Here is a 26021-nt window from a genome sequence, read left to right as displayed (position 1 = left end):
ACAAAAATTAGAAGCTCCTATTCACACTGACAGAGGCTCACACACTTGGCAGTAACTCTAACCTTTACTGAAGGTTACTTACTATAACAAATTACTAATAGAAATGGGTGTGGGGAAAGACTGAAGGGGAAAGGAAGACAGGATACAGGGCCATCATAATAGCCCAGAAGTGGCAGGGACCAGAGTAAGGGTGTAGCAATGGCAATAATAAGGATAGGACAAATCAAAGAAATTTAGTGATGAAAAAGCCATTAATATTTGATGATGATTGTATATTAAAGGTATTAATGAGGATTTGTACCAAATTTTAATACTAATGTTGCAGAAATTGCTAAGCATTGGAAACACAGATTTAAAAAAAAAAAAAAATCAACCTTGCCCTCAAGTTGTTCATACTCTAATAAGGGAAGGCAACTCTTACAGAGCAGAGGTATCCAGGGAGCTAAAATGGCTCAGTGAATAGAGCATCTGACCTGGAATCAGTTAGATCCCAGTTCAAATCCAGTCTCAGATACTCACTAGTCATGCGATCCTGGTCAAGTCACTTAACTTTCTTTGCTTTAATACCCCACCTATAAAATGAGCTAGAAAAGGAAATATGAAATTATTCCAGTATCTCTGTCTAAAAGGGAGTCACAAAGAATCATATGCAAATGACTAAAAATCAGTGAAAACTAGGTTAGATGGCTGAATGGCATGTGAAACAGTAGCAGAGTCTGATTATTAGGGCCATTCAGTAGATCCAGTGGGATTGAGTTGGATTCAAGAATGAAAGCTCTGAAAATTAGTGGATAATCTTCAAGTACTGAAATGTGGATTCAAAAAGACTTAGATATTTCAAGCAATAGCAAAACATCCATATGGAAATACCCAAAGGAGAGTTAGAATTTATTAAACAAGAGGTACAGATGGGGAAATCATTATCATCAAAGTAATCCCTAAAATCAGAATAGAAAAGCTTACAGAGGAAGAGACTCTAGAAAAAAAGAAAGAAACAAAGGACTGAACCATGAGGGAAGCCTACTCTATTAGGGGATTGGGAGAAAACCCAGAAAGAATACAATTGGGCGGGTAGAAAGAAAACTAAAATGATTTATAATCACAAAGTGACTTCTTTCTAGGAAGGGGCTGGTTAACAATGTCAATCACAAAGATGTTAAGATAAATAAAAGTCAAAAAAAAAAAGTCACTGGATTTGGGGAGAATTAAGTCTAGTAAATTTAGAAAAAGCAATTTAATAGTAAAGAAAAGAATCAAGTCAAAAGAGATTATGAAAGTTAATAGCATAATATGAATATATAAAAAATTATTAACTACCTACTATGCTCTAGGCATTGTTCTACATATTGACACAAATATAAACAAGAAAGAAAGCTCCTTACACTAGTTTGCATTTTTATAGGTAGATAAAGCACAAAGAGGTGCTAGAAATCAAGGAGGGGTGTCATGGTTTGGAAATGGCTAATAAATAACATGGTCCTAGTCCTGGGCAACATAGGTTGAAAACCCCTCATTGAAAGTCCAGGATCAGGGGCAGGATTCCAGTTCTGGTTGGAAAGAGATGTGTGAAATGGGCCAGAGTAGAGACAATATCTGACAAAAATGTTAATGTGAGGTTGCATCCATAACGTATACAACACAAAGTATAACAGTGGATTCAGTACTGATCAGTCATTGAGCAAAATGATCACATTTTATTTGTTCTGTTCTAGGTATCATATCTGAAATAGAGTCCTGAGAAATTAAAGGATGTCTACAACAAGATTATGAGGGATTCTGGACCATCTTAAGTGAGGGGTAAATGAAGAAATTGATGATGGGAACCTTGTGTAATTGCTCAAATAACTGAAGGTCGACATGTAGAAAAAGGAATAGATCTGACTAATACAATCCTGTCTTCTGAAGTTATCCAATCTAATAGAGAGATTTGGGGATCAATGATATAGCTAGAAGTACTAGATTTGAAGTCAAAGGATCAGGGTCCCAATCTTAGCTTTGCTCACCACCTATATGAACTTGAGGAAATCATGCAAACTTTCTAGACCTTCATTTTCTTTTCTTTAATAGGAAGGGGGAGGGGGGGAGATTGCATGCTCTTTAAGTTTTAAAAATTCTGTTCCTATGAAGTTATAGAGAAGATTCCTGCATCAGATTGGATTAGACCAGGAAGATTAGACCAGGTGACTTCAAAGCTTCTGTCTCTTGGAAGCTATGACTCAGGTAAAATGAATATTGAGAAGGACACAACTGAAAATGAATGAACAACAATAAAGTACACATTGTACAGACTCAAAATTTTTTGCTTAGTTGAATTGAGAAAGATAAGCAACAATATGTTAGGAAACTGCCACCTTCTCAGTAAAAGAGGCGAAATCAGTAACCAAGAACAAATTTAGTAGGGAGAATAACAATAAAAGTGTCTTTGGACTGGTGGTAGGTTGAAAGTTATCAAAGAAAGCTATAACGAACCTCCAGATTTTGAAGGTGAACCAGTACCTTAAACATGAGATCAATGATATGCCTATGCCTGTATGTGATATTTCTGAAGTGAAGATAAAGGAGCAATAGCATTAAAGAGGATGTGGTCAACATAACTAATGGGTTACCAACATCAATGCTGACATCATCAAGGATGACGGGGGACAGGATGGGGCCAGGTATGACTATCATCTATTAAGGTAGAAAAGGGGTAAGGTAAATAATGATGTTGGTCATTTCAAGTCTGTGGTATAAATAGATAAATTCCTCAAATACTCACAAACAAACAAAATCCTCACAACATAATCCATGTTACTATTTCCTAATTTTTGAACTCTGACAGACTTTGCCTATATATTTGTATGCTTCCTTGGCCTTTTTATTTTCAAAATATATGCATGGATAATTTTCAACATTCATCCTTACAAAATCTTGTGTTCCAAATTTTTTTCCTTCCATCTCCCAACCCTCTCCCCTAGACAGCAAGTAATTCAATGTTAAACATGTGCAATTCTTCTATATACAAATATGCTGCACAAGAAAAATCAGATCAGAAAGGGAAAAAATGAGAAAGAAAACAAAATACAAGTAAACAACAACAAAAAGAGTAATCCATACTCAGTCCCACAGTCATCTGAGTATAGATGGTTATTGGAACTAGCCTGAATCATCTCATCATTGAAAAGAGCCACATCCATCAGAATTAATCATTGTATAATTTTGCTGTTGCCATGTACAATGATCTGTTCATTTCACTTAGTATCAGTTCATGTAAGTCTCTCCAGGCCTCTCTGAATCTGAAATCAGGATGATTTCAATCATTCTGCTGATCATTTCTTATAGAACAATAATATTCCTTAACATTCATATATCATAACTTATTCAGCCATTCTCCAAGTGATGGGCATCCATTCAGTTTCCAATTTTTTGCCACTTAAAAAAAGGGCTGCCACAAACATTTTTCACATGCTCCTTTCCTTCCTTTATAATCACTTTGGAATACAAGCTCAGTAGAAATAATGCTGGATCAAAGACTATGCAGTCTGATAGTCCTATGGGCATATTTCCAAATTGCTCTCCAGAGCTCACAACTCCACTAACAATGTATTAGTGTCCCAGTTTTCCCACATCCCCTCCAACATTCATCATTTTTGTCATCTTAGCCAATCTGAGAGGTATGTAGTGATACCTCAGAGTTATCTTAATTTGTATTTCTCTGATCAATAGTGATTTAGAGCCTCTTTTTCATATGACTAGAAATGGTTTTAATTTCTTCATCTGAATCCTGGCTTTTTAACTTTCTAGTACTAGAGATTCTGCATGTCTCAAGACGGGACAGAGACCAAAATATCTAACTTCTCAATGGTTTTAGGCCCGCTATTCATTTAAAATAAGTGTATTTTGAGTGGATTATAATGGAATAATACTAGACTTGCATCAGAAGACTTTGAACAGAATCCTGATTTTGCCTCTTATTGGCTATATAACCATGGTTTTACCTCCTTGCCTAAAAGGGATAAACACTTATTCTATTTATATTACAGGGCTGTTGAGAGAATCAAATCATAGGATGAATTTCATATCACATATTTAGCAAATGTAAAACACTGGAAATTTCAAGTATTATACATCAATGGATATATATCTCATCAATGTGGATATTCCCTCTGTCAATAAAGACTACAACCAATCTTTGCCTTCTTATCATATGTGATTCTTGTTTATTTTCTTCCATAAATATTCCATAGAGGAGCCACCCATTATGCTGGAAGTCCTCCTCCAGGACTTGAAACATTTCACTGGGAACCAATAGAGCACGTATGGTGTCTTTCTGAGATCCCTCATTTACTCTACAAAACCAAGCCACTTCCATTTCAGATCATATATATTTCAAGGATCTGTCACTCTTTGAGAACAGATCATCACAGAAAATAAGCTTCAGTTCATTTGTGCCTAACCTAGCGTTACTCCATTAGTTATGTAAAACATAACAATTAGCATGCATTTTTAAGCTGTATTGATACTCTATGTTTTTACCTCATCTTCACTTATGAAAATAGTCCTTCCCTTTCCATAAGGATATCACTTAAAAAAGAATTTTTTAAAAGAAATGGGAAAAAAGTCATCAACTAAAATTGATGTTAAATGCAATGTTTAGAGTCTAGTCATCAAAGTCGTTTCTTAAAAAGAGGGAAATATATTATCTCATCTCATCTCTACAACCAAAGCTTGATTATTATAATTACAGAATGAGCAGTTGCACTTTTCTATTCCTTTCCATAATATTGTTGTAATCAATATACTTTTCCTAGTTCTGCTTACTTTATACTGCATCAATTTATATTACTTTCTTCATACTTCTCTGAATTTTTTTATTCATCATTTCTTAATACACAGTACTATGCCATTACTTTCATGTACCTCAGTTTATGTAGCCATTTCTCACTCAATGAACAAGTACTTTATTTCCAGATCTGAACTATTATAAAAAAATGACTCCATGAAATTCAGTGTATTTAGGACATTTCTTCCTCCAGAATATGTCTAAGAATGAGATGCTTGGGGGAAAGAGCAAGAATATTTTATATACTTTCTTAGGATAATCCAAATTATATTCCATGAAGGGTTGGACATAATCAATAGTATCCCAACAATACATTAGTATGTCTATCCTCTTAGCCCTTCCAATAATCATCCTTTTCCTTTACTGTCATCTTTGCCAAAATGATGGGCATGAGGTAAAACCTCACAGTTGTTTTGATTTGTATTTCTCTTATATTTAAGCATTTCTACTAATCAAAAATATAACTTCATTAAAGTAGGACCCTTCCACTGAGTACCTTAGTAAGTTTTTATAGGTTTAGGGTTCAATCCTATGTCTGCCTATCACTATCTCAATGACTCCTAATGTCCAGATTTCAGTTCTACACAACAAATCTTATTCCCAGTGAACTAAGATACAAATAGTGCTATCCTTTAAGTCTTGTGCTAGACCTGGAAATGTATACTACTTTTCTACTGGCATCTAACAAGTTAACTAGTAAAATCTCAAGATGATTTCCTTTATCTCTGATTTCTCTGTTTTCTCATTTTTACCCTGTTACGTCCTCTTTTTATATGTAAGGCCCTTAACTATACACTCATAGTGTCACTAACACTTCACCAAGAGACTAATAGCTCAGCTAACAAAGATGAAGTACTTTCTCTGGGAAAGTAGTTTTTATCTATAATTAAGTCCAATACATCCCTTGATAGTACAACACTCCAAATTACAAGTATAAACTCATCTCAGGGGCAGTAGATAAACTAACAGGATTAGCTGTTAATGGAAGAAAGTAGGCCATCTTGAGTCACTACCCTTTTTCAAAATGGTTAGGTAATACCCCAGGAGGGCTCAAGATCAACATCACAGAGAAGTGAAATGATTTGGGGTTTAATAGCTAGCCAACAATCCCAAGAGAAAGTTGTCGTTTGTTTTTTTTCCAAAAAGGTAATTTGCCTTTTGTTGGTCATATTCAGCTCATTCCAATTCTAAATGCTTATGAAAGTTTAAATCCACACATATGAAATTACATTAAATTAGAGCTAATATCAAGAAATATTTCTATATATATCCAAGATACAGCATGGCTTAAGGGGAATAAAAAGTAAGGAGGAAAGAGTTTTAAATTTGGCGCTGCCACAATTAAGCTACCTGATCTTGGGAAAAGTCAGTTTATCAACAATGGCCTTCAGTTTTTTCGTTTTTCAAATGAGAAAGTAGGCTAGATTCTTTCTAAGGTTTCCTTGACCTATATGATTCTGTGATTTATAACATGTAAAGAAGAAAGTTATAGAAAATCACAGGGAGAGTAACATCATAGAAGAAACAAACAAAAAAAGGAACATCATTTACAAGTACTTTGAGGGCATAGACTCTGCTCTTCCCAAGAATGAAGCGTAGGGTAATGTCTCCCAAATCACCAGAACTGCTTCCAGCCACAACTCCACAGCTTTTGTTGTGAAGCCAACAGTCAGTCAGGTAGACACAGGAGCCCTGGGAGTAGCAGCAGCAGCTCCCAGATTACTGGCCTTGCTTCTAACTCAGTCCTCAAAGCCATCATCAGAGAAAGCGACTACTGAGGAGCCAGTCAGCTAAGCCGAAGCAGCAAGGTCCCCTGAGGGAGAAACAAGAGGCAGCACGAGCCAGGAAAATCAAATCACCACCACCATCACTGCTTTAACCATCATTTATTTCTCTTTAGACTTTCATGGAAATAGGCCAGGACTTTGAGCCCAGGAGCCCTGGGGATAGCAATAAAACCCAAACCACCAGATCTGCTCCTAGCCCAGCTCCCACATCAATCACTGAGGGGACAAGTCACTGTAAAAAGGAATACACATTTCTCATCACCAGCACTGACAACTGCTGACCAACTGTCACCAACACGCACACGAGCCCTAGATCCAGCACCTCCCAGATCACCAGTCCTGCTCCGGACCAGTCCCCAAGGTCACAGCTGAAGAAATAACTCCAGAGCAGAAGGGGCCAGTTATCAACACCAACGATAACCAACTGCCAAATGCCAGGCAGGCAAGCCAGCCTAGCTGAAGCAGCAAGATACTGAGAGGGAGAGAGCAGAAGCAGCGCATGCTAGGCTACGCAGCTTCGTGACCATGATTCCCCTCTGTCCCTCTTGGACACAGCTCAGGACTGAGCCCAAGAGTCTCTGGAAGAGCAGTGCTTCTAGCCCAGAGTCCTCAGACAGCATCCTGGAAGGCAACCTCTGTATATGAAGCCTGGCAAGCGTTAATAGTCAGAGCTACTGGAAACCCAGAAAAAAAAGTTCTTGCCACCAATGTCCTTGGCATTGTCAAACAGTCCTACATTAGAAATTGATATGATTTTATCAGTGGAAATACCATTAAGGAAAGAGGTATTAACAGGTGCTTTGCTACTGCCACCTAAGAACCCACGGGGCTTTTCCATTTGACTTATAGTGGAAACCTTCCATATGTTTGTTGTCTCGTCTGTAAGAATTTAAGTGAAATCTGAGAGTAGGGACTGTCTTGCTTTTCTATTTGTATCCCCAGCACTTGGAATGGTGCTTTGCACACAGTAAGCAATAATTGGATACTTCATTCATTCTTTCAGATCCCTTAGGAGTACAAGGACATGCAGTGAAACTTGCTGTAACTGAAGAATCTGTCTTAAGGCAGAGATCACCAAACAGTAGACTGGAATATCTTACATTTTATTTTATTTTTTTCCAATTGATTGGGATCTATTATTAACCCAAAAAGACCTTCAAATAACTTACTGCAAGAATATCCCATTCTCAGATTGAGGAGGAAAACACATCCTGCAATGATGCTTGCTATGTGCTCACTCTTCCTGATCCAGACTGCTCAAGTTTTATTGTGTTAAATAGTGTTATAGAAAGATTCATCTGACAGCATATAACAGATAAAGTGGAATTTGAATGTAACATAAAGGGGAAATATCCAGTTAGAAGATTTCTATAATAATCTAAGCATGAGATAGTAAGGGTTTACAATATGGTAGTAGTAATAAGAAATAAAAAAAGATAAAATAAAAGAGGTTTAGTTATTGGGTAAGAGAGTTATTGGATAAGCCAAGTAGTTACTGGATAAAAGAGAAGCAGGATTCCATAATAACTGCACTTTTCAAGTCTGATAGACTAAAAAACACAGAAATAGGAAAATTGAGAATTAGGAAAAGGTACTTTTTTGTTGTTGCAAAAATGAGTGGAAAGATTAGAAATGACTGGTTTCATTTTAAGTATCTTCAGTTTGATGTGATCACAGGTTAAGTCTGAAAATGTCTAGAAGACATAAGGACTGATGATGGAGTTTAGGGCTGGAAATATAGATTATATAATTTTTGGGTCTAGTTTCATATAGTTTTAATTACTTTCTATAGAAGCATTATGCCATGCAAATGTGTCAAATTTGTGATTTCAAGGAATAAGAAAAATTAAAAAAAAATAAGAAAAATACAAAGTTGATCTAATTACAGCATTTTTGAGAGTGTACAAAGCAATGTAGTAGATACACTCACTTAAACACAAAAGCTAAAAGACATGTGTGTCCCCACACATTGTTATTCTGGGTCTTGACTTTGGCTTGGCTCAGGGATTACACTCATTATGTTAACATAGCTAACTGCAAAACAGGTAACCTCTTTCCAGGTAATAGAAAAGTTATGAATAGAAAAGCAGACATGAGTGGCTGTATCATTCGTCACTGTACTAAGGCAGACAAAAAAGTCTGGGATCTTTTATTAAGTACTTTTGAGTAGCCAATCAAGAGGAGGTCAAATAAGACTTAATACAGGGGTGGGTAAAAAGCCCTTTGCAGTCAGATATGTACTCATGAATATTAATAAGTCACTACTCATGAATATTAATCAGCCACTCCAGTGGTAGCCTGTTCCCCATCTTCTTCTGAGTGAGGGAGGCCTGGTATACATCAACAAGTAGTCAAGTCATGGACACGGACGCTAGTGCATCCTCCTACCTTGGCTCCATCCACACTGATAATGCGATAGCTGTTTCTTGTGCTGTCATAGAAGTAGGAAACGGTGACTGCCTGCTTGCTTGCAGGCACCCAGTTCTTCTTAGTGCTGGGGTCTATTTGGAAAACATGTGCTCTGGTAGTGAAGATGGGTTGTTCTCTGGAATGGGGAGAGAGAGGAGAAATAAACATGAGTTTGTAAAAGATGACACATTCCCTGCTTTTTCAAAGCGCCGCATAACAACAAGATTTTTTTTTAAAAGCTTGCCTTCAGAAATACTGGAATTAATGAGTCGCCTGGGAACAAAGCCAAAGAAGTATCAAAAAAAATACAACAAATAAAATATTAATAAATCATTAAAAGAAGTTTGTTGGTTGCTGGTTGCTATTTTATGTGTGTGTTTTAAGCAGGTTGTAAAATTGCTGGAAGCTAAGGTATTTAATTGAGAATCAAGCAATTTTATGTCATTTCTCCCCCCCAAACCTTGAGCTTTAAAGTAAGGATAGGTATCAGGAGGAGGTAAGATGGCTGTGCTTCCTTTTAGCCTGGAGGGAGGAATCACCAACAAATCCATCCCTTATCTCATGCAACTCTTATCCCCAAACCTCCATTCTATCCACGTGCCAATGTAGAGAAGCAAGCCCACCCCCACCCCCCAAAAAAAACTCTCATAAAGAAAGGCATAGGGACTGACTAGTCACTTAACTACTGTGGGTCTCCATTTCCTTATTATATAATGAGAGAGCTGACTAGATTCTCTCTTTTAGCTCTAAATCCCCCTATCCTGTGACAAAATATTTTCTTCAATGAATTACATCATTCCTTTCTTCCTCCTCCTCTTTACAATCTTTCCCATTTCTCTCACACATCAGGCTTGAAAACTTAAGTCTTTTTTTACTCATCCCTCTTCCTTTCTATAACCAGTGAGTATATACTAAAAATACTTTTTGCTTCCAAAGTTCTCTGGTATCTTCTCCATCCATCCATCCCTCTTCATTCCCCTCTGCCACTCCCACCCCTAGTCTATCCAGGGCTCCAACCCTTGTTTAATAAACTGATGTCTTCCTACCACACTCCTTCCTTCCTTCATATAGGCTTTCCTGCAAAGGAAATCACACTGTCTTCCTCTTGGTTGCCTGTGCCAGAATCAACCACCTTGTTGAATTTCTGGATGATCCTTGACAAATCCCATTCCCACTGTTCATATTTACTACTATTCTTCAACATGAATACACTGTTCTAAGCAGGTCAGTTTCCTTATTATCCACCAAATTTGCCATAATATATGATATATGCCTTCCTTTCAGTTTTAACACATGCTTTTATTCTCCCAGAAAAAGTATGTCCTTCTTTTCTCTGCCTACCCATTCCTACCCATTCTAAAAGGTTCGGGGCAAGTCCTACTTTTTTCCAAATTGAATTATACTACCTTCTCTGAAATTCTATTACACTAATAGTCTAAACTAAACACTTAGTTTTTCTCTATTTCATGTCTTGATTCTCCATCATAAAGGACTTGAAGGTAATAATGACTGCCTTATATTTCTTATGCATTCCTCATCTGACCTAACCAAGTGCTAGGCACAAAGTAATAAATTTTCATTAGATTCTTGATTGATAATCATTCAAGAAGCATCTAGTAAGTTCTTGCTATGTGAACAGGGTCATATATTTAGAAATAGAAAGGAGTGTAGCATTTACCTGATGCAAACTTTTATTTTATTCCAGGAACTATTTTCAAGAATTGAAGTCCCATAAAGAAATTAATACAAGGCAAGATTTAAAAAGAAAGGCACATGTCTTTTCATTGCCTCTTAATTTCCTAAGGATAGGTCAGGTTTTACTAAATCATGGAAATATACATTAGAAAAACTTAGTAGCCTGAAATTTCCAGGTCTAACCTAGAATTTAGAAAGTAACAATCTTAAGGGAAATGTTTTAAAATTAAGGACTCGTTAGTATTGATGTGTTCACTCTAATATTATTATACAGTTTGAGACTCAAACTGATAATTCAGCTTAGTTTTTAATTCATTATGGTTGACTGTTGTCAATTCAAGTACAGTATTTTTTTAAAGATCCAGAAATAATGAAATCCTTCCTGATTGTTAATTGAGGAAGAATGAAGAAGTTAAGGAATACATATTTTCTTGCTTCAGGTGAAGAAGCAGCATTTGGGTAGGAAAGAAATTAGACTTGCCTAGGTGACTGTTTTAAATCTGAAGGATCCAACCTGATCACTTTATTCATGCCATTCTTTGTTCAAATCCTCTACTCTTCATCCAGTCCTACCTTATTTTAAAATGCCCCTCCCTTTTTCAAGTGCCATTCAAGTTTACAATTTCTATTTCCTTAATAATCTTAAGCAAGCAGTAGTCTGATTAACAAAACAATTCAAAATAAGGCTTATTTTCACCTTCTACTTCCCACCTCATTCCCAGCTCCCCATTTAGACTTCCCAAGCGTCAAAATATATCAAATCAGCCTTGTAACCAAACACCATTAACCTATAAAAGCAATTAGGGACCAGTGGGGTTCAATAAAAACCAAAGTAGTCACTAATGGGGAAAAGGTAGACTGTCATAGCAATCCCCAAAACAATCAGAATCACAAATCTGCAGGCATGAATGGTCTCCTACTTTCAGTCACCTATCCTAGGAAAATTGCTCTTAAAAAACCTCTCTTTAAAATTTGGTTCTTGAAGTCTTCCTGTGAGTAGATTAGTATTTTAAACATCTTAATTTGAAAGATGGGACTCCTACTTAATTAATGCTAATATAAAAGTACCAAAGTACTACCTTGAAAAATAAAATTTTTGCATTTTTTGAAGGTTTTTACCTTGGAATATAATATCTTATTGGGCTTGGTGAATAACATTCATTGTGAAATTTATGATTATTTTGAGACACAGCACCTGATAGTTTCCTTTAGTTACAGCTAAGAGGCTCTGGAGTATTGTGGCTGCTATGATGTTTTAGTTATATAACACTATTAAATATTGACATTAATTTCTATTAAAAAGTTGGTAATTTCATTAAAGCACCCATCATCTCAAGTCATTTATACAGGAAAGCATCAGGGATAGGGGTCCAGAAACATTACAGCTTGATTCAGTGATTTTAAAAAGATACCATTAAACATTAAAATTATTTTCTGTAAAATGGTAATTTCACTAAAGAATCATTATAGGATTATAGGAACATAATTGAGTGAAAATCACTGAGTTTAGAGCTAGAAAGAGCCTTGAAGGTAGTCATTAAGCACCTTCATTTTCTAGAATAAGAAAATGAAGCACAGAGTGGCAAAGCAACCAGCCCAAAGTTGCATGATTCATTAATGGTATCATTGCTATAGAGTCCAAACTTTCTGACTTCTGGAGTCCAGGGTTTTTCTATTATCCATTCTACATGAACACACACACACACTTATTTTTATAGCCTTCTCTAGTCAAAAATACAATCCACATTATAATCTTACCACTTCATATTTTATCATTTGGAACTTAAATAGCTAGAACAAATATGAACATGAGGAATTAAATTGCACTGAGTCTCCTCACTTAAAAAGCTTCCGTGGTTTAAAAAAAAAAAAAAAAAAGATAGCAAATAAGGGCAGAAATAAACCTTCTAAACTGAATAAGACAAAATGGAAAAACAACTGTAGCCCCACACTATGACTTGCAACTAGATGGGCAGCCCAATGAATAAGTTCATAAATATATTTTATTTTTGAGCAAGTACTATGGATGGACAATAAAATAGGCCAGAAATTGATTAGGGGATCAAACTGGGTTGTGTTTGGGAAACTGGGCAATGCTTTCAACAATCCTCAGATGTTCACCAACATTTTTTTAACACTAATATACTTCAGTGAGGCTACATGACTATGAATCATGGAACATGGGTTATCTTGGAAAAATCAAGATTATAAATGACCAAAGGGGCAATGAAATGCATATGGTTGGTATATGCTATCAGCAATGATTTGCGCAGAGAAAGAGCATAGTAGAAAATATAATTGAGAATATGTATGGCCAAGAAAGTCTGTGTGTGGAACACAAATAAGAAATAACAGATGGGTAGCTTGAATGCTACTCTGGTTCTCTCTGACATATTAAAAGAGTCGCAGGAAATCTGCTTAGCAAATTGGATAGATCTTCTATGGAAGGTGATGGCTAAGAATTGCATATAATGTGACATTATAGAAGGACAGCATAAACATTGGTGAATGAAATAGACCCTAATAAAATGCCAGATCCTTCAAATTATTCAAAAAATGTTAAAATTTAAAATTTTATTTAAAAAAATTTAAAAATGTTCTATCTGAACAGCTAGATTTATGAATGAACTGTCTCATTTCTAAGTGTAATATTATAGACAGGCAAAAGGAGATCTAAGCTGATGAAATCATTTATTCACTAAAAAAAAAAAAAAAAAGAACATTACATATAATTTTAATTTAGGAGAAATCCACATGTCTATCTATAAGTAAAGATGAGAGAAACTCCTTACAACTTGTCAATTTAAAAGCTTCCTATAAAAAGCCATGGAAAATGAGTGAGTTGTTTAGAATTGAAATATATGTATATATGTAGATATAGATATACGATATATAGATATATATATCTAAGAGCTTAGATTTCAGATGACAGTGGAAATCTAATTATTCCTCCCTCCCTTTAAAGTTCAGCTCAGACTCTATCTTGTACATGAAGCCTATCCTGCTTTTTCCTCAGCTTCTGGTGCCTTCCTACTGAAATGCCTTTGTACAGGCTTATTTGTATAGATGTGGTCTCCTCTGAGAGTCCATAATTCCTTGAGGAGATATTGTAGTATTTTGTTTTTTGCTTTGTATCTCCAGCATGTGGCTTGGTACAGGCAACATTGTAAGTACTTAATAAATGCTGGTAGATTTTCTGAACATGAAACCATGTTTCCTTTTTTACTAATTTTTTTTAACTTTTCTTTTTATTATTGTTATCTTGTACTTTTATGGAGGATAGCTAGATGACAAAATGGATAGAGCGCCTGGTTTGGAGTCAGTAAATTAAGCCCAAATCTGGCCTCAGACACATACTAGCTGTGGGACCCTGACCAACTCACTTAAACCTGTTTGTCTCTGTTTCCTAATTTGTAAAATGAGTTGGAGAAGGAAATAACAAACCAACTTTAGTATCTTTGCCCTGAATGTGATCCAAAAGGGGCCACAAAACTGAAGAACAGCAAAAATCTTGTATTTTGCTAACAGAAGAAAATAGAACATTTGCCAAAACCATTTCAACAAACAGCTTTCTCTTGTTACCCTTGGACCCTAACATCATAATCCCTAAGGTGATTTCAATGAAGTAGAAAAGAAACTAAAGCACAAAGACAAGACAAGCAGCCAGAACAGACCAAATACATTTAAAAGGGATGTGTGCTGAAGGTAATATAGTTGTGAGGGCATTGAGGTCCCTGTAAACAAGCCATGAATTGATAGAAGGAAAGATAACAGATCCATAAAAATATGGCAAAAACTTCAGACCTTACTAATACTGAAAAAAGGTAATCAAGAGAACTTTAAAAACTGATATGCCCTCATAGATAACAAAATTTTAATGTCATTTACACATAAACCAAGGTCATCTTGCTGAGAACAGCAGCGGGGATAAGGAAGTTTTCACAAGCAATGTTCAATAAGCAATCCTACCATCTCAGCTGAGACATAATGAATAGAAGATGCCATTATGTTTGTTGAAAAGTCATTTAACTTGGCAGAATACACCAGCACCTTAGAAATGCTTTTACAGAAAGGTGTATCCACATGTCAAAATCTTTCAGATGTCTTTGGGTAACATAACAACGCAAATAAACCTGTTCTATGACCCGGTTACTGACATTTCTAAATGGTAGCATAATGTGGAACACCCTAGCCTCCAAAAAGCTGATGATAAATAACAGATAGGTCAGTAAAGAGGAGTACATGGTGGATGTGAACAAACTGCAATATATAACCAACAAGGAACTCCTAAAAAGGATGTCATCAAGGAATTGTTATTGAATAAAGAAGCCAAAGAAGATTATGTGGAATTTAGAGAATAATGAAAAAATACATATGATATGATACAGAGAGAAATCACACAGCCGAGAGGATTGACACATGAATTACTCATATTTTCAAGGAGGTCTGTAATCTCATCAATTCAGAGGATGTCAGTTGCAATTATCATGTTTGCTCTCTCACATCCTCTCAGAGTTGGGGTAAGGGAATGGAGAGACTGAGCATAGAGACAGTATTAAATGTGATACAGGTCATCTTTACTGTCCCTTGACAAAGTATTGAACAGAACAATCCCTTCCCTTCCCCCCCCCCAAAAAAAAAGCCACAGTGCATTTCTACAAAAACTTTCTACTACAGCTTCAATTATTGATTGCTACTCTTTGAGTTTAGACATGGGTTCCAAATCTAAGTAAATATACTATTATTACTCAGCCCAGGTCTTTCCATCTCATTACAAAAGATACTGTGAAGGACTGATTGTCAAATGGCTTGTTGAAATCTACATATACTATTTCTATAATATTTACCTTAATTATTTAGTAATCTTGTGAAGAAAGGAAATAAGATTATTTTGGTGTAACATACATATTCTCAATGAATGCATGTGGGTTTATAGTGATCCACCAAATAAAAGCCCAAGATCAAATTTATCCAGCAGTGTATTAATAAAGACATTATAATTAAGTGATTCTGCAAATATAAACAAAACCTTAAAATTGTAGTATAGTGAATTAATACCTTCTTGATTTAATTAAAAATGATTAAATTACAATTTTGTTTTGTTTCACAGAATGGGAAAAATCTATTTGTTTAACTTATACATGTAAATGTTATGTTCAAAACAAATACAGTTCATGTTAGTTGTAAATGGATTTCAGAAGAGACTGATTTCAACTCCAAAATTCTCAGGGAGATTGACTATGAGCAGAAAACTGGAAAGGAGGCATTCTCCAGGAAAAAAAAAATAAATCAAAAAAGAGGAGGCTGCTTTCAGAAAAGAACCCATAGAGGATAGTGTTGAGTCCAGAAGAAAATTGCTTCAGGCTCCTCAGATGAGGAAACCGGCTGCTCTGAACATTGAGACAGAAACAAGCCAGGAGCATTTTAAAACCTTGTGGTTCTTCACTTATTAGGAAAAATAAAGCAATATGAATAGAAACCTCTCAATGGGACTTTGGTTAACAGCTGGAAATATGTTGTGAGACAAAGTTTAGGGACTAAAAGTTATAACAAGCTAAATAAGAAAATATATTTCATCTTGTTTTTAATTTCATTTTCTTATTCTTTTGTCATATAAATTTGGCAACATTTATCTGTGACTGAAGAAGCTAATTACTTTGTTATGGTAAATATTTACATATGTTTCACATAGACACACACAGATGTGCATATCCCTCAGGATTTTCTATTTTCTAGTTCTAAGATACAATCCTAGGCTGAACTAGGAAAGAGGAAATACCAATTTACCTGATGGCCAATAAAAAGAGCAAAGGGTATGAAGAATAAACTACTTTAACATTTTTCCCAACAAATCCTCACTGACAGGAAAAATATACATGAAACCTGGGGAAGGTGCCCTAATAAGGACTAGATGCAATACACATGACAGTGTGTTTTTAATTTCACAGATGCAGTGCTATTTGGCCTCTTCCCATTCCTTTATGCTCCAAATTTTCACCATGTCATGTGAAATCATGTCCTTTCTAGAGGCATGTGTCACCAAAGGGTGTTTCATAACTACAGGTAGTCCAAACAAAAGGAATACTTTTCTTTTTCCTTCAGGAGATATGAAATGGAGGTCATGAATGCATAACAAATATTTATTGAATATCTATTAGGTACAAATTATGTCAGTCCTTGCCCTCTATTTTACCAAGTTTCTCCCAGCAAAAAAAAAAAAAAAAAAAAAAAAAAAAAAAAAAAAAAAAAAAGATTATATCTCGGAATTTTTTAAAAATTAAAAATTGTCTAGGAGAATTAAGCTTTTAAATGTTTTTTTCTCCAAAAGAGGAAAATTAAAGACAGTTTTCTACATAAAGCTAATAAGTAATTCTTCCTCCCTAGTGACACATTTCTTCTTAACTACTTTTTCTTCAATTAGTACCACTCCCTTCTCTTAGCCTCCCCTCCTCTCCTGTCTATGGCTTCAGTTGCCCTTTTCTGGACATCTCTAGTTTCCTTATATCTCCTTTCCTTATATCTCCCTTGAGACACAGAACTGAACACAGTATTCTAAACATGACAATCTATACAGTTACAGAGTTACATCAGAGTAAAAAGGTAGTTTCTGGTTCTTCTTGATGCTGTCCAGCATCCAATTGGCCTTTTTGGCCACAGAAGCACATTGAGACACTATCCTGAGAGAATAATCTACAATGATTCACAGGTGCCTTTTCCTGAGTCATTCACTGATAGTTGAATTTCTACTATGTATAATTTAAGATTTTTAAAAATTCCTTAATGCATTATCTTTCACTTGCTCACATTAAAATTCTGCCATTTTTTCACCCACTTGCAGATTTATATTTTCTTTCTGTAGTCTATCCCAGTCAGACTCAAAACCCTGAAGAATTTAATATTATCTACAAAGTAAAATATTGCTCTGCATTTCTCCTCAAGTTTATTCACAGAAAATGCAAATAAACATGAAAAAAGCTAACATGTTATTTTAAGATGATCTAGTACAAGACACTGAATATAGAATCAAGGAGAAATTCTGGATATTCTGGTTTGGTCAGGATACTTTCAGATAGAGTTAATTACAACCAAAACAGAATAAGTAGATAGAATCACAGTAAGTGGAGAATTGGAAAAGACTTCAATGGTCATTTAGTACAACCCATACAGCAAAAGGAATTTCATCCAACAAATGGCCATCTAGATGAGCCTTCATTTCCCATCATTTGCTCTGTTTGGTTTCTATCGCTTTCCCTGGGATAAATTCAACTGAAATCATAGAAATGGATTCAATTTTCACACTCATTAGCTCTTCCACACCTTCAGTTGCCTCTCCCCTTTAATGAGAGGGTGGGGCAATGAACACTTCCTTTTATACAAGGCTCAAACTTTTCCAGGTGACTTCATTTCCCAATAACTATTCTGGCTTGTTTTAGATTCCATGATCATCATGTCTCTGACCAAATACCTTGATGGGGTGAGGAGAACATTTTTAGTTTCCTTTTTTGTACGGCCTTCTCCCATTAGGCTGTAAGGCTTCTTGAGGGTCAGGACTATTTTTTTCGTATTTGTATTCTCCAGAGCCTGATACATAGTAGGGCTTAATAAATATCCCCTGACTATGACTAAAGAAAAAAACTCCACTTATCCAGGTAATCTATTCCACTTTTATTAAGAAGCTTTTCTTGACATAAAGCGTAAAATGTCTTCTTTTCAACTTTCCCTGATGCTCCTACTTGTGCCTTCTGGGGCTTGGCTTTTGCCCTTTGAACACTTGTCTACAGTTCTCATTTCTCCCTGAATCTTCTGTTCTCCAGGCTAAACTGAGCCTAGTTCTTTCCATTGATTCTTGTATATAATGCGTTACCATCTTAGATGTTGGCAAATTAGGCCATCTTTGTTTCTTATCTAGGCCACAGTCATAGAAACTGAAGTGTGGGAAAGAGCAAGGTCATTCACAGTAACCCAAGTCATCAGCATTCTTCTTTACTTATATTCTATCACTGGACTTTGATGACTCCAGAAGAGAGAGAGAGAGAGAGAGAGAGAGAGAGAGAGAGAGAGAGAGAGAGAGAGAGAGAGAGAGAGAGAGAGAGAGAGAGAGAGAGAGAGAGAGGCTGATGACTTTGCACAGTTTATCTGACTTAAATCCAACTCATGAGCAAGTCCTCACCCCATGGTGTCATTGGTTTTCTGTGAGAATGAAGGACAAAAAAAAAAACACATTGTTTTCTTCTGAAGACTCCAATTGGTCCATGTTTCTCATAAATGCCCAGAATTGAGCATTGCACTTACTCCAAGAAAGGTCCAACAAGCATAATACATTGGGAGTATCACCTCCCTATTTCCAGAAGCTATGCTTAATGAAGCCCAGCATTAGCTGTTTTGGCTGCCACATCAAAGTGTTGTATCATATTGGTCAGGAGATGGAATGGCAAGAATGTAGAGTAGCAAGGAGGCCAGTGTCACTGAAGGGAGCAATACATAAAAAAGAAAGGTTAGAAGGAATCAGGCTATGAAGGACTTTTAAAAAGCCAAACAAAATTTTATATTTAATCCTAGAGATTAAAGGTCACTAAATAAAGAAGAGGTCACTAAAATTTATTCTCTAAGGGAGGACATAAGTGATATAGTGAGATGGTGTGCTTCAATAAAATAAGTTTTCCTGCATTGCAGACTTCTTATTAGAGCCCTCCCCCTAAGAAAAGGTACTAAGAAAAGTGCACCTGAGAGAACAGAAATCCATTCTCAGGGCCAGCATCTCTCCATCACCATGATTGCTTGATCATTATGAAACAGTGAAATAATAAAAAGAACTTGTTTCTCCATAGAAGTCAATGTCAATATCCTGGCTAAGAGTCCCCAAACCACTAATCCCAGATCCCACCCATTTGGAATGTAGAGAAATCTTATCCTTTTTCATGCAAGAAAAAGCCAAGATTTAATAATCCCTTTAGGGACAAAATTCTGGTTTTGCTCCCTGGGGTTATGTCCCAACATAAGGCTGTTTCCTCAGCAGTAAAATAAAGGTCTTAGACAAGATGATCTCTGAAGTTTTATAAAGCTCCAGATTTATGATCATATAGCATATTGGCATCAAGTTCTGTAGAAACATAAAATAAAGCAAATACCTTTTGAGCTAGGCTTAATTTAGGAGGTAGGGAACATGGTTGAATTAAACTTTGTATCTCCCTTATAGGCTAGCATAAATTTTTTGTTGCAAAAAAATTTCTTAAATGCTTATTTAGGAGCATCTTTAATCCACCTTTAATCTCTCCCAATTAGCAGTTTACTTGTTTGTTTATTAACACAGTCAGAATCTCTCATGCTTAAAAAGCTTTCACTTTACCCTCTATTTCTTTTCCTGATGAACTACTAAAAAGATCTCTCTCTCTCTCTCTCTCTCTCTCTCTCTCTCTCTCTCTCTCTCTCTCTCTCTCTCTCTCTCTCTCTCTCTCAGCACAGTCAAGTCCCCATTACTACACTCACTTCTCTCTCCCTTTCAATCAAGATTCCCATTCCAAGGACCCTACGCCAACTTTTCTCTCAAAAAGTTATTAGTAATCTGGAAATACCAAAGACATGGGGACAATGGGACAAAGAGAGAAGGGTCTATGATAATGCCCATCCCTCCCAAATCAGGACAACAGTAGGGATCAAACTGGCTCCCTGTCTAATCTAGCTCAGGTCAACTGTCCCCCAGTGCAGCTCACAGATACAAATCATCCTAATATGTAAAGTACTAATGCAAAGTCCCTGAGGCCATGATAAAACATTCCTTGTACCTAAAGTCTAGACTCCATCTCAGGAGAGTTAAGCGTTAAATCAGAAAATCAGGTGATGAAACCCTTTGACACCTTTATTTTTCATGTGAGTTCATGATGACTTTTGCAGGAGAGAATTTCTGAGAACACAAAAGACCATGAAGAACAGGTTCCTATCTTTATATAAACAGACCCAAAGTTAGCCATGAAATGAGTCAGACTCTCTCACCCCTTCTGCTTTTCCTTTTTTGCCCCCTCAACCTATTGCTATGCTCATATATACCAAATCTTAGATCTCAGAGCAGAGATAACAAAGAATATTTTGCTTTCCCCCCAATCAATGCTGTGGGACCTCTGAGAAATGAGGAAAACCAACAGATCTTAGATGGGATTTTTCCTTTACAAAAGGGGAAAGATGGTAAGATAGCTCTGGTGAACTCTCTGCCATTTACTCCCTTCACCCAAAGACCATTAATCACTTGGAGATTTGTAATCTCCAGCTCTTCAGAGGCCTAAATTGGTATTACAGAATATTCTTTGGATATTACATTTTGTTCCCGGATGTCTTTCCTTTTCCTTTCCTAGTGTAGGTGCTGCCTTACAACACAATAATTCATTTGGAGAGGCATTTGCAACCAAATGGGTGGGAAAACGATTAATTCCTTTCATTTTCAGAAAAATCCTTTGAACAAAAAGAATATCACTCATTCCAATTGGTTTCCCATTACTGGTTGCTAATTTACACACACACATACACACACACACACACACACACACACACACACACTGGACCACCACATACTTCTGGAGAGTGATAGGCAGGGAATGGCTATCAAGAAAGAAGTCTGGGCACAGAGGTCTCCAAGCTACCAAAAGTCCCCGGGCTGCTCCCAAGATTTGACATAACCTTACAGAAAGCTTTTACTCATTCAATAGATAAAATTGCTGAAACACTCATCATCCTCTATGCATCTGGAGAACCCAAGCATCATGGAAGCTTCAGATAGCTTCCAAAATAATGTTTCTAGCAAAGTCTGCCCATTTCACTAGACTGCTCAATAACCTTGAATGGCTTCTTATTGTGTCTAAGAAGAGTAACTCAGTAGCCTCATTAACTCTGCATATTCTGCTTCCCCTACCCATCCAGCCCCACTTCACGCTACTTTACAAATTGTTTTCTGAACCCCATATTCTTTCTCCATGTATCCCAGTGCTTGTAATGCACTTCTCTATAAATCTTGTAGTGGTTCAATTATTTTTCAGTAGAAAACCCCATGTGTGGTTTTCTTGGCAAAGATATTGCAGTGATTTGCCATTTCCTTTTCCAGCTCATTTTACAGATGAGTAACTGAGGAAAACAGGGTTTTGTAACTCCTCCAGGGTCACACAGCTAATAAGTGTCTGAGGTCAGATTTGAACTTGGGAAGATTAATCTTCCTGACTTCAAGCTCAGCACTCTGTGTACTATGGCGCCACCTAGCTATTCCCTTATAATCCTTATCTTTCTTTGAAGATACTGAGACCTTTTATAGCCCTAATTTATAATCTTTCCTTCTTTAAAATTGTTCCAAATTTGGAACTATGCTTAAAGGGTGATAAAATGTGCTTACCCTTTGATCCAGCAATACCATAAAGAGAACCCAAAAAAGGGAAAAGAAGCCCCATGTACAAATATATTCATACAGATCTTTTTGTGGTGGAAAGGATTGGAAATGGAGGAAATGCCCATCCACTGGGAAATGGCTGAACAGGTTATGGCATGTGAATGTAAGGGAATACTATTGTTCTGTAAGAAATAACGAGCAGGTAGATTCCAGAAAAACCTGGAAAGATTTACATGAAATGATGCTGAGTGAAAGGAGAAGAACCAGAGGAACAATACACCCTAACAGAAACATGATCAGCTATGATAGAATTGGCTCTTCTTAGCAATGCAATAATCTAAGATGATTCCAGGGGACTCCATGATGGAAAATGAAGATCACCTCCAGAGAAAGAACTATGGAGTCGAAGTGTAAATCAAAGCATACTATTTTCACTTTTTTTTTTTGTTTCTTTCTCCTGGTTTTTCCCTTTTGTTCTGAGTCTTTCTAAACATGACTTATGTGAAAATATGTTTAACATGATTGTACACATATAATCTATATCACATTACTTTGTTGTCTTGGGGAGGGGAGAGGGAAGGGAAAGAAGGAAAAAATTTGGAGCTCAAAATTTTACAAAGATAAATGTTAGAAACTATCTTTACATGTAATTGGGGGGAAATAGTATTAAATTAAAAATAAATTAAAAATAAAAAATTTATTCATTGTTATAAGATATTTGCATGTGTATTCATGGCATACCATCCCAGGAGAACTTCAGCTTCCTGAGGTCTCTAGACATTTTGTTTTCTTGCCCCCTAAGCACTGAATACAATGCTTCTCACATAAATTATATTGGAAAGGTTGCAAAAAATGAGCTATATTAAGGTAGGACTTAAAGAAAATATGTATCTGAGATAGAGAGAAAGATGAGGACATTTTAGATGAGAAGAACAGCATGGGCAAGAGTTCAGAGGCATATGAATTTGCCACTAGTACTTATAATCCATATTCTCTCAGGGCCCTTTCCTGGGAAATTTGAACCATGACAAAAAGGTCACTCCTATCAAAAGATCACTTTAGAGAGTGAGAAACTCTGAAGTGATTCTATCTGTGTATTCAGCTTTGGTTAGGATTTTACTAGAAAAAGATTCAGTTCGGGTAAAGGATCTAGAGGGGACTAACATATGGCCAATCACAGCTGAGAAGTAATGAATTAACACCCATGATATGGGCCAGATTGAATAGTCACTCATTTCTCAGTAAGGTTAGCCAACTACTCCTGGGCTCAGAATAGAAAGAGATTGGAAATGAAACCAAGTCCTCCTTCCCCATTGGTTGCCAAAAATAGAGCTTTATGACTTAACAATGTCACTTTTGCTCAACGTGGCATATTTCTCTTCAACTCTATTATTAAACCTTCATCTACTTTCAGTTATCCAAGCACACACCAGCACAACTGATACTACTCAAAATTTTAATCTTACCTTTTTACCACTTTCACTTAGGACAGTCATCTTGGAGTATTTGTGTTATTTCCTCTGACCATGACAAAGAGCAAATCTATCATTTTCTCATTTCTCACGCCTCTGTCGACCAGAGGAAAGAGAGTATAGTATAGTACACACACAGGTGGAACTCCATAATATGAACAAATTCTCAGTACCAATACTTGGAAATAATGCCTTTGTTTTTACATTGACATAACTATCATTAAAATGTAAATGTGAACTTTAGGCAAGAGATGTAACTGAGATATTATTAACTATCTGTCCTTTAAATTGCTTCTTTATGCCAATTCCTACAGAGTTGTAAATCCTTTTCTCCAATGAATCAGCCTTTATTTTAGTGCAATGCAGTTAACTCACATCTTCCCTAATACTCATATGGTGCTTTAAGGTTTATGAAGCACTTTTCTTAAAAGTTCACATGCCTCTGAACTTTTGCCCATGCTGTTCTTCTCATCTAAAATGTCCTCATCTTTCTCTCTGTCTGATATATTTTATTTAAGCCCTACCTTAATATAGCTCATTTTTTGCAACCTTTCCAATATAATTTATTTGTCCATTTATTAAATTCCTACAATGTGGGAACACTGAGCGGTAAGTAATATAATATTATTATGCCCATTTTCCAGATAAAGAAACTAAGGCTTGCAGTCACAAAACTAATAGATTTTACCTAAAGATTTTTTCCAGTCTAAAATGTTGTCATCTGATTCCAAATCTCTCCATTTAAAGCTTTATATTCATTTTGCAGACCAGTTATTTAATTATATTTATAGGATCAAAGATTGAGAATTGAAAGAAACTTTAGAGATTATCTTTTCTTATTTTACAGATGAGAAAACTGAGGCCCAGAGAAGTAAATTAACTTGCCCAAAATTACAGAGAGGTAAATGGTAGCAATAGGTCTCAAAATCAGCCCTTTTTCCATTACATTACCCTCTTTCTTAAGATTGTCGATGTTCTACAAAGAACACTTGCCTGTGGACAACTATATGAAGTTGTGGCTCCAGATCATGGAATCACCATTTTGGAGGAAAGAAAATTTTGCAAAGAAATTAAGTTGATTGCCCAAAGTCACAAAGAGCTTGGTGTTCTTTTCAATATATCATGATGCCCCTGGGATGGAATATATAGTAATAAGAATTATGTGGACAAAATGTTTGCAGCAGCCCTTTGCCAAGAACAGGAAACCGAGTGGATGCCCATCAGTTGGTCAATGACTAGATAAGTTATGGTATATAAATGTTATGGAATATTGCTGTTATCCTATGAGAAATAATGAGTGGGATGATTGCAGAAAGGCCTGGAGAGACTTATGTAAAATGATATTGAGAAGTGAGTAGAACCAGGAGAACATTGTAAACAGCAACAAAATTATGTGATGATCAGCTCTGATGCATGTAACTCTTTCAACAGCGAGATGAGTCAGGTCAGTTCCAATGGTCTTGTGATGGAGAGAGTCATCTAGACCCAAAGAGCTCACAACATAGTATTTTCACCTTTTATTTCTTTGGTTGTTAGCTTTCTTTTTGTTTTCCCCCTTCTCATTTTTTTTCCTTTTTGATCTGATTTTTCTTGAGACTGTGGAAATATGTATAGAACTCCACTTGCTGTCTAGGGGAAAGAGTGGAGGTAAGGAAGGGAGAAAAGAATTTGGAACACAAAGTTTTGCAAGGGTGAAAGTTGAAAACTATCTATGCATATGTTTTGAAAATAAAAACCTTTTTTTTTTCCCTGAGGCAACTGGGGTTAAGTGACTTGCCTAGGTCACATAGCTGGGGAAGTGTTAAGTGTTTAAGACCACATTTGAACTCAGGTCCTCTTGGCTTCAGGGCTGGTGCTCTATTCACTGCACTACATAGTTCCCTTGAAAATAAAAAGCTTTAAAAAATATATAGAATGATATATACTTCTAAATGTAGTTTGCTGGCAAATTTCACTGAAAATACTAGGCATTATAGTGACCAATATTTATGAAGACCTGACCAGAAATCTTATGACATCAAAACCCTTAAACATATGTGGTGTGTTTATTTTAGTAGGCAAAAATAAGGATATTAGCCATTCATTTAGGAAAACATAATGAAAAAGATAATTATTTGAAAGATACTGAACAGAATGCAATAGTGATGACATAAGACTTTGTTATTCTTATAATATCATAGAAGGTAAACTCTTGGAGGGCAAAAACTATGCCATTTTTGTCTTTGTATCTCCTGCACCTAGCATAGTGATTTACATATGACTGATTGTCTAACATTGACAATTAAAATTCATAAACATCTAACTTACAAATGTCCCTTTTTTTTTTTCTATGAGAGGGAACTGCAGGTGAATCCTGGCATGATATTGCTTCTTCCTTTCCACAATTTCACAGTAAGAAATTTTATTTTCCCTGCCATATCATGGTTAGAGATTTTCTTGGAAAAAAAAAAATATTTTTGTTTGTTTTAAGT

General features: G+C 36.0%; 1 protein-coding gene across 2 annotated transcripts in view; it reads right to left on the bottom strand.

Moving 5' to 3' along the window:
* HOMER2 (homer scaffold protein 2) overlaps positions 1–26021 on the bottom strand; it is a 148151-nt gene that overhangs the window by 57514 nt on the left and 64616 nt on the right. For both annotated transcript variants that reach the window (XM_074295294.1, XM_074295296.1), the window contains exon 2: positions 8998–9154. In XM_074295294.1, the coding sequence (XP_074151395.1) occupies positions 8998–9154 (157 nt within the window). The remainder of the gene's footprint in view (positions 1–8997; positions 9155–26021) is intronic.

Source organism: Sminthopsis crassicaudata, chromosome 2 (genome assembly GCF_048593235.1).
Source record: "Sminthopsis crassicaudata isolate SCR6 chromosome 2, ASM4859323v1, whole genome shotgun sequence".
NCBI classification, from domain to species: domain Eukaryota; kingdom Metazoa; phylum Chordata; class Mammalia; order Dasyuromorphia; family Dasyuridae; genus Sminthopsis; species Sminthopsis crassicaudata.
The sequence above is the reverse complement of the archived record's forward strand: the minus strand, read 5'-3'. Positions and strand labels throughout refer to the sequence as shown.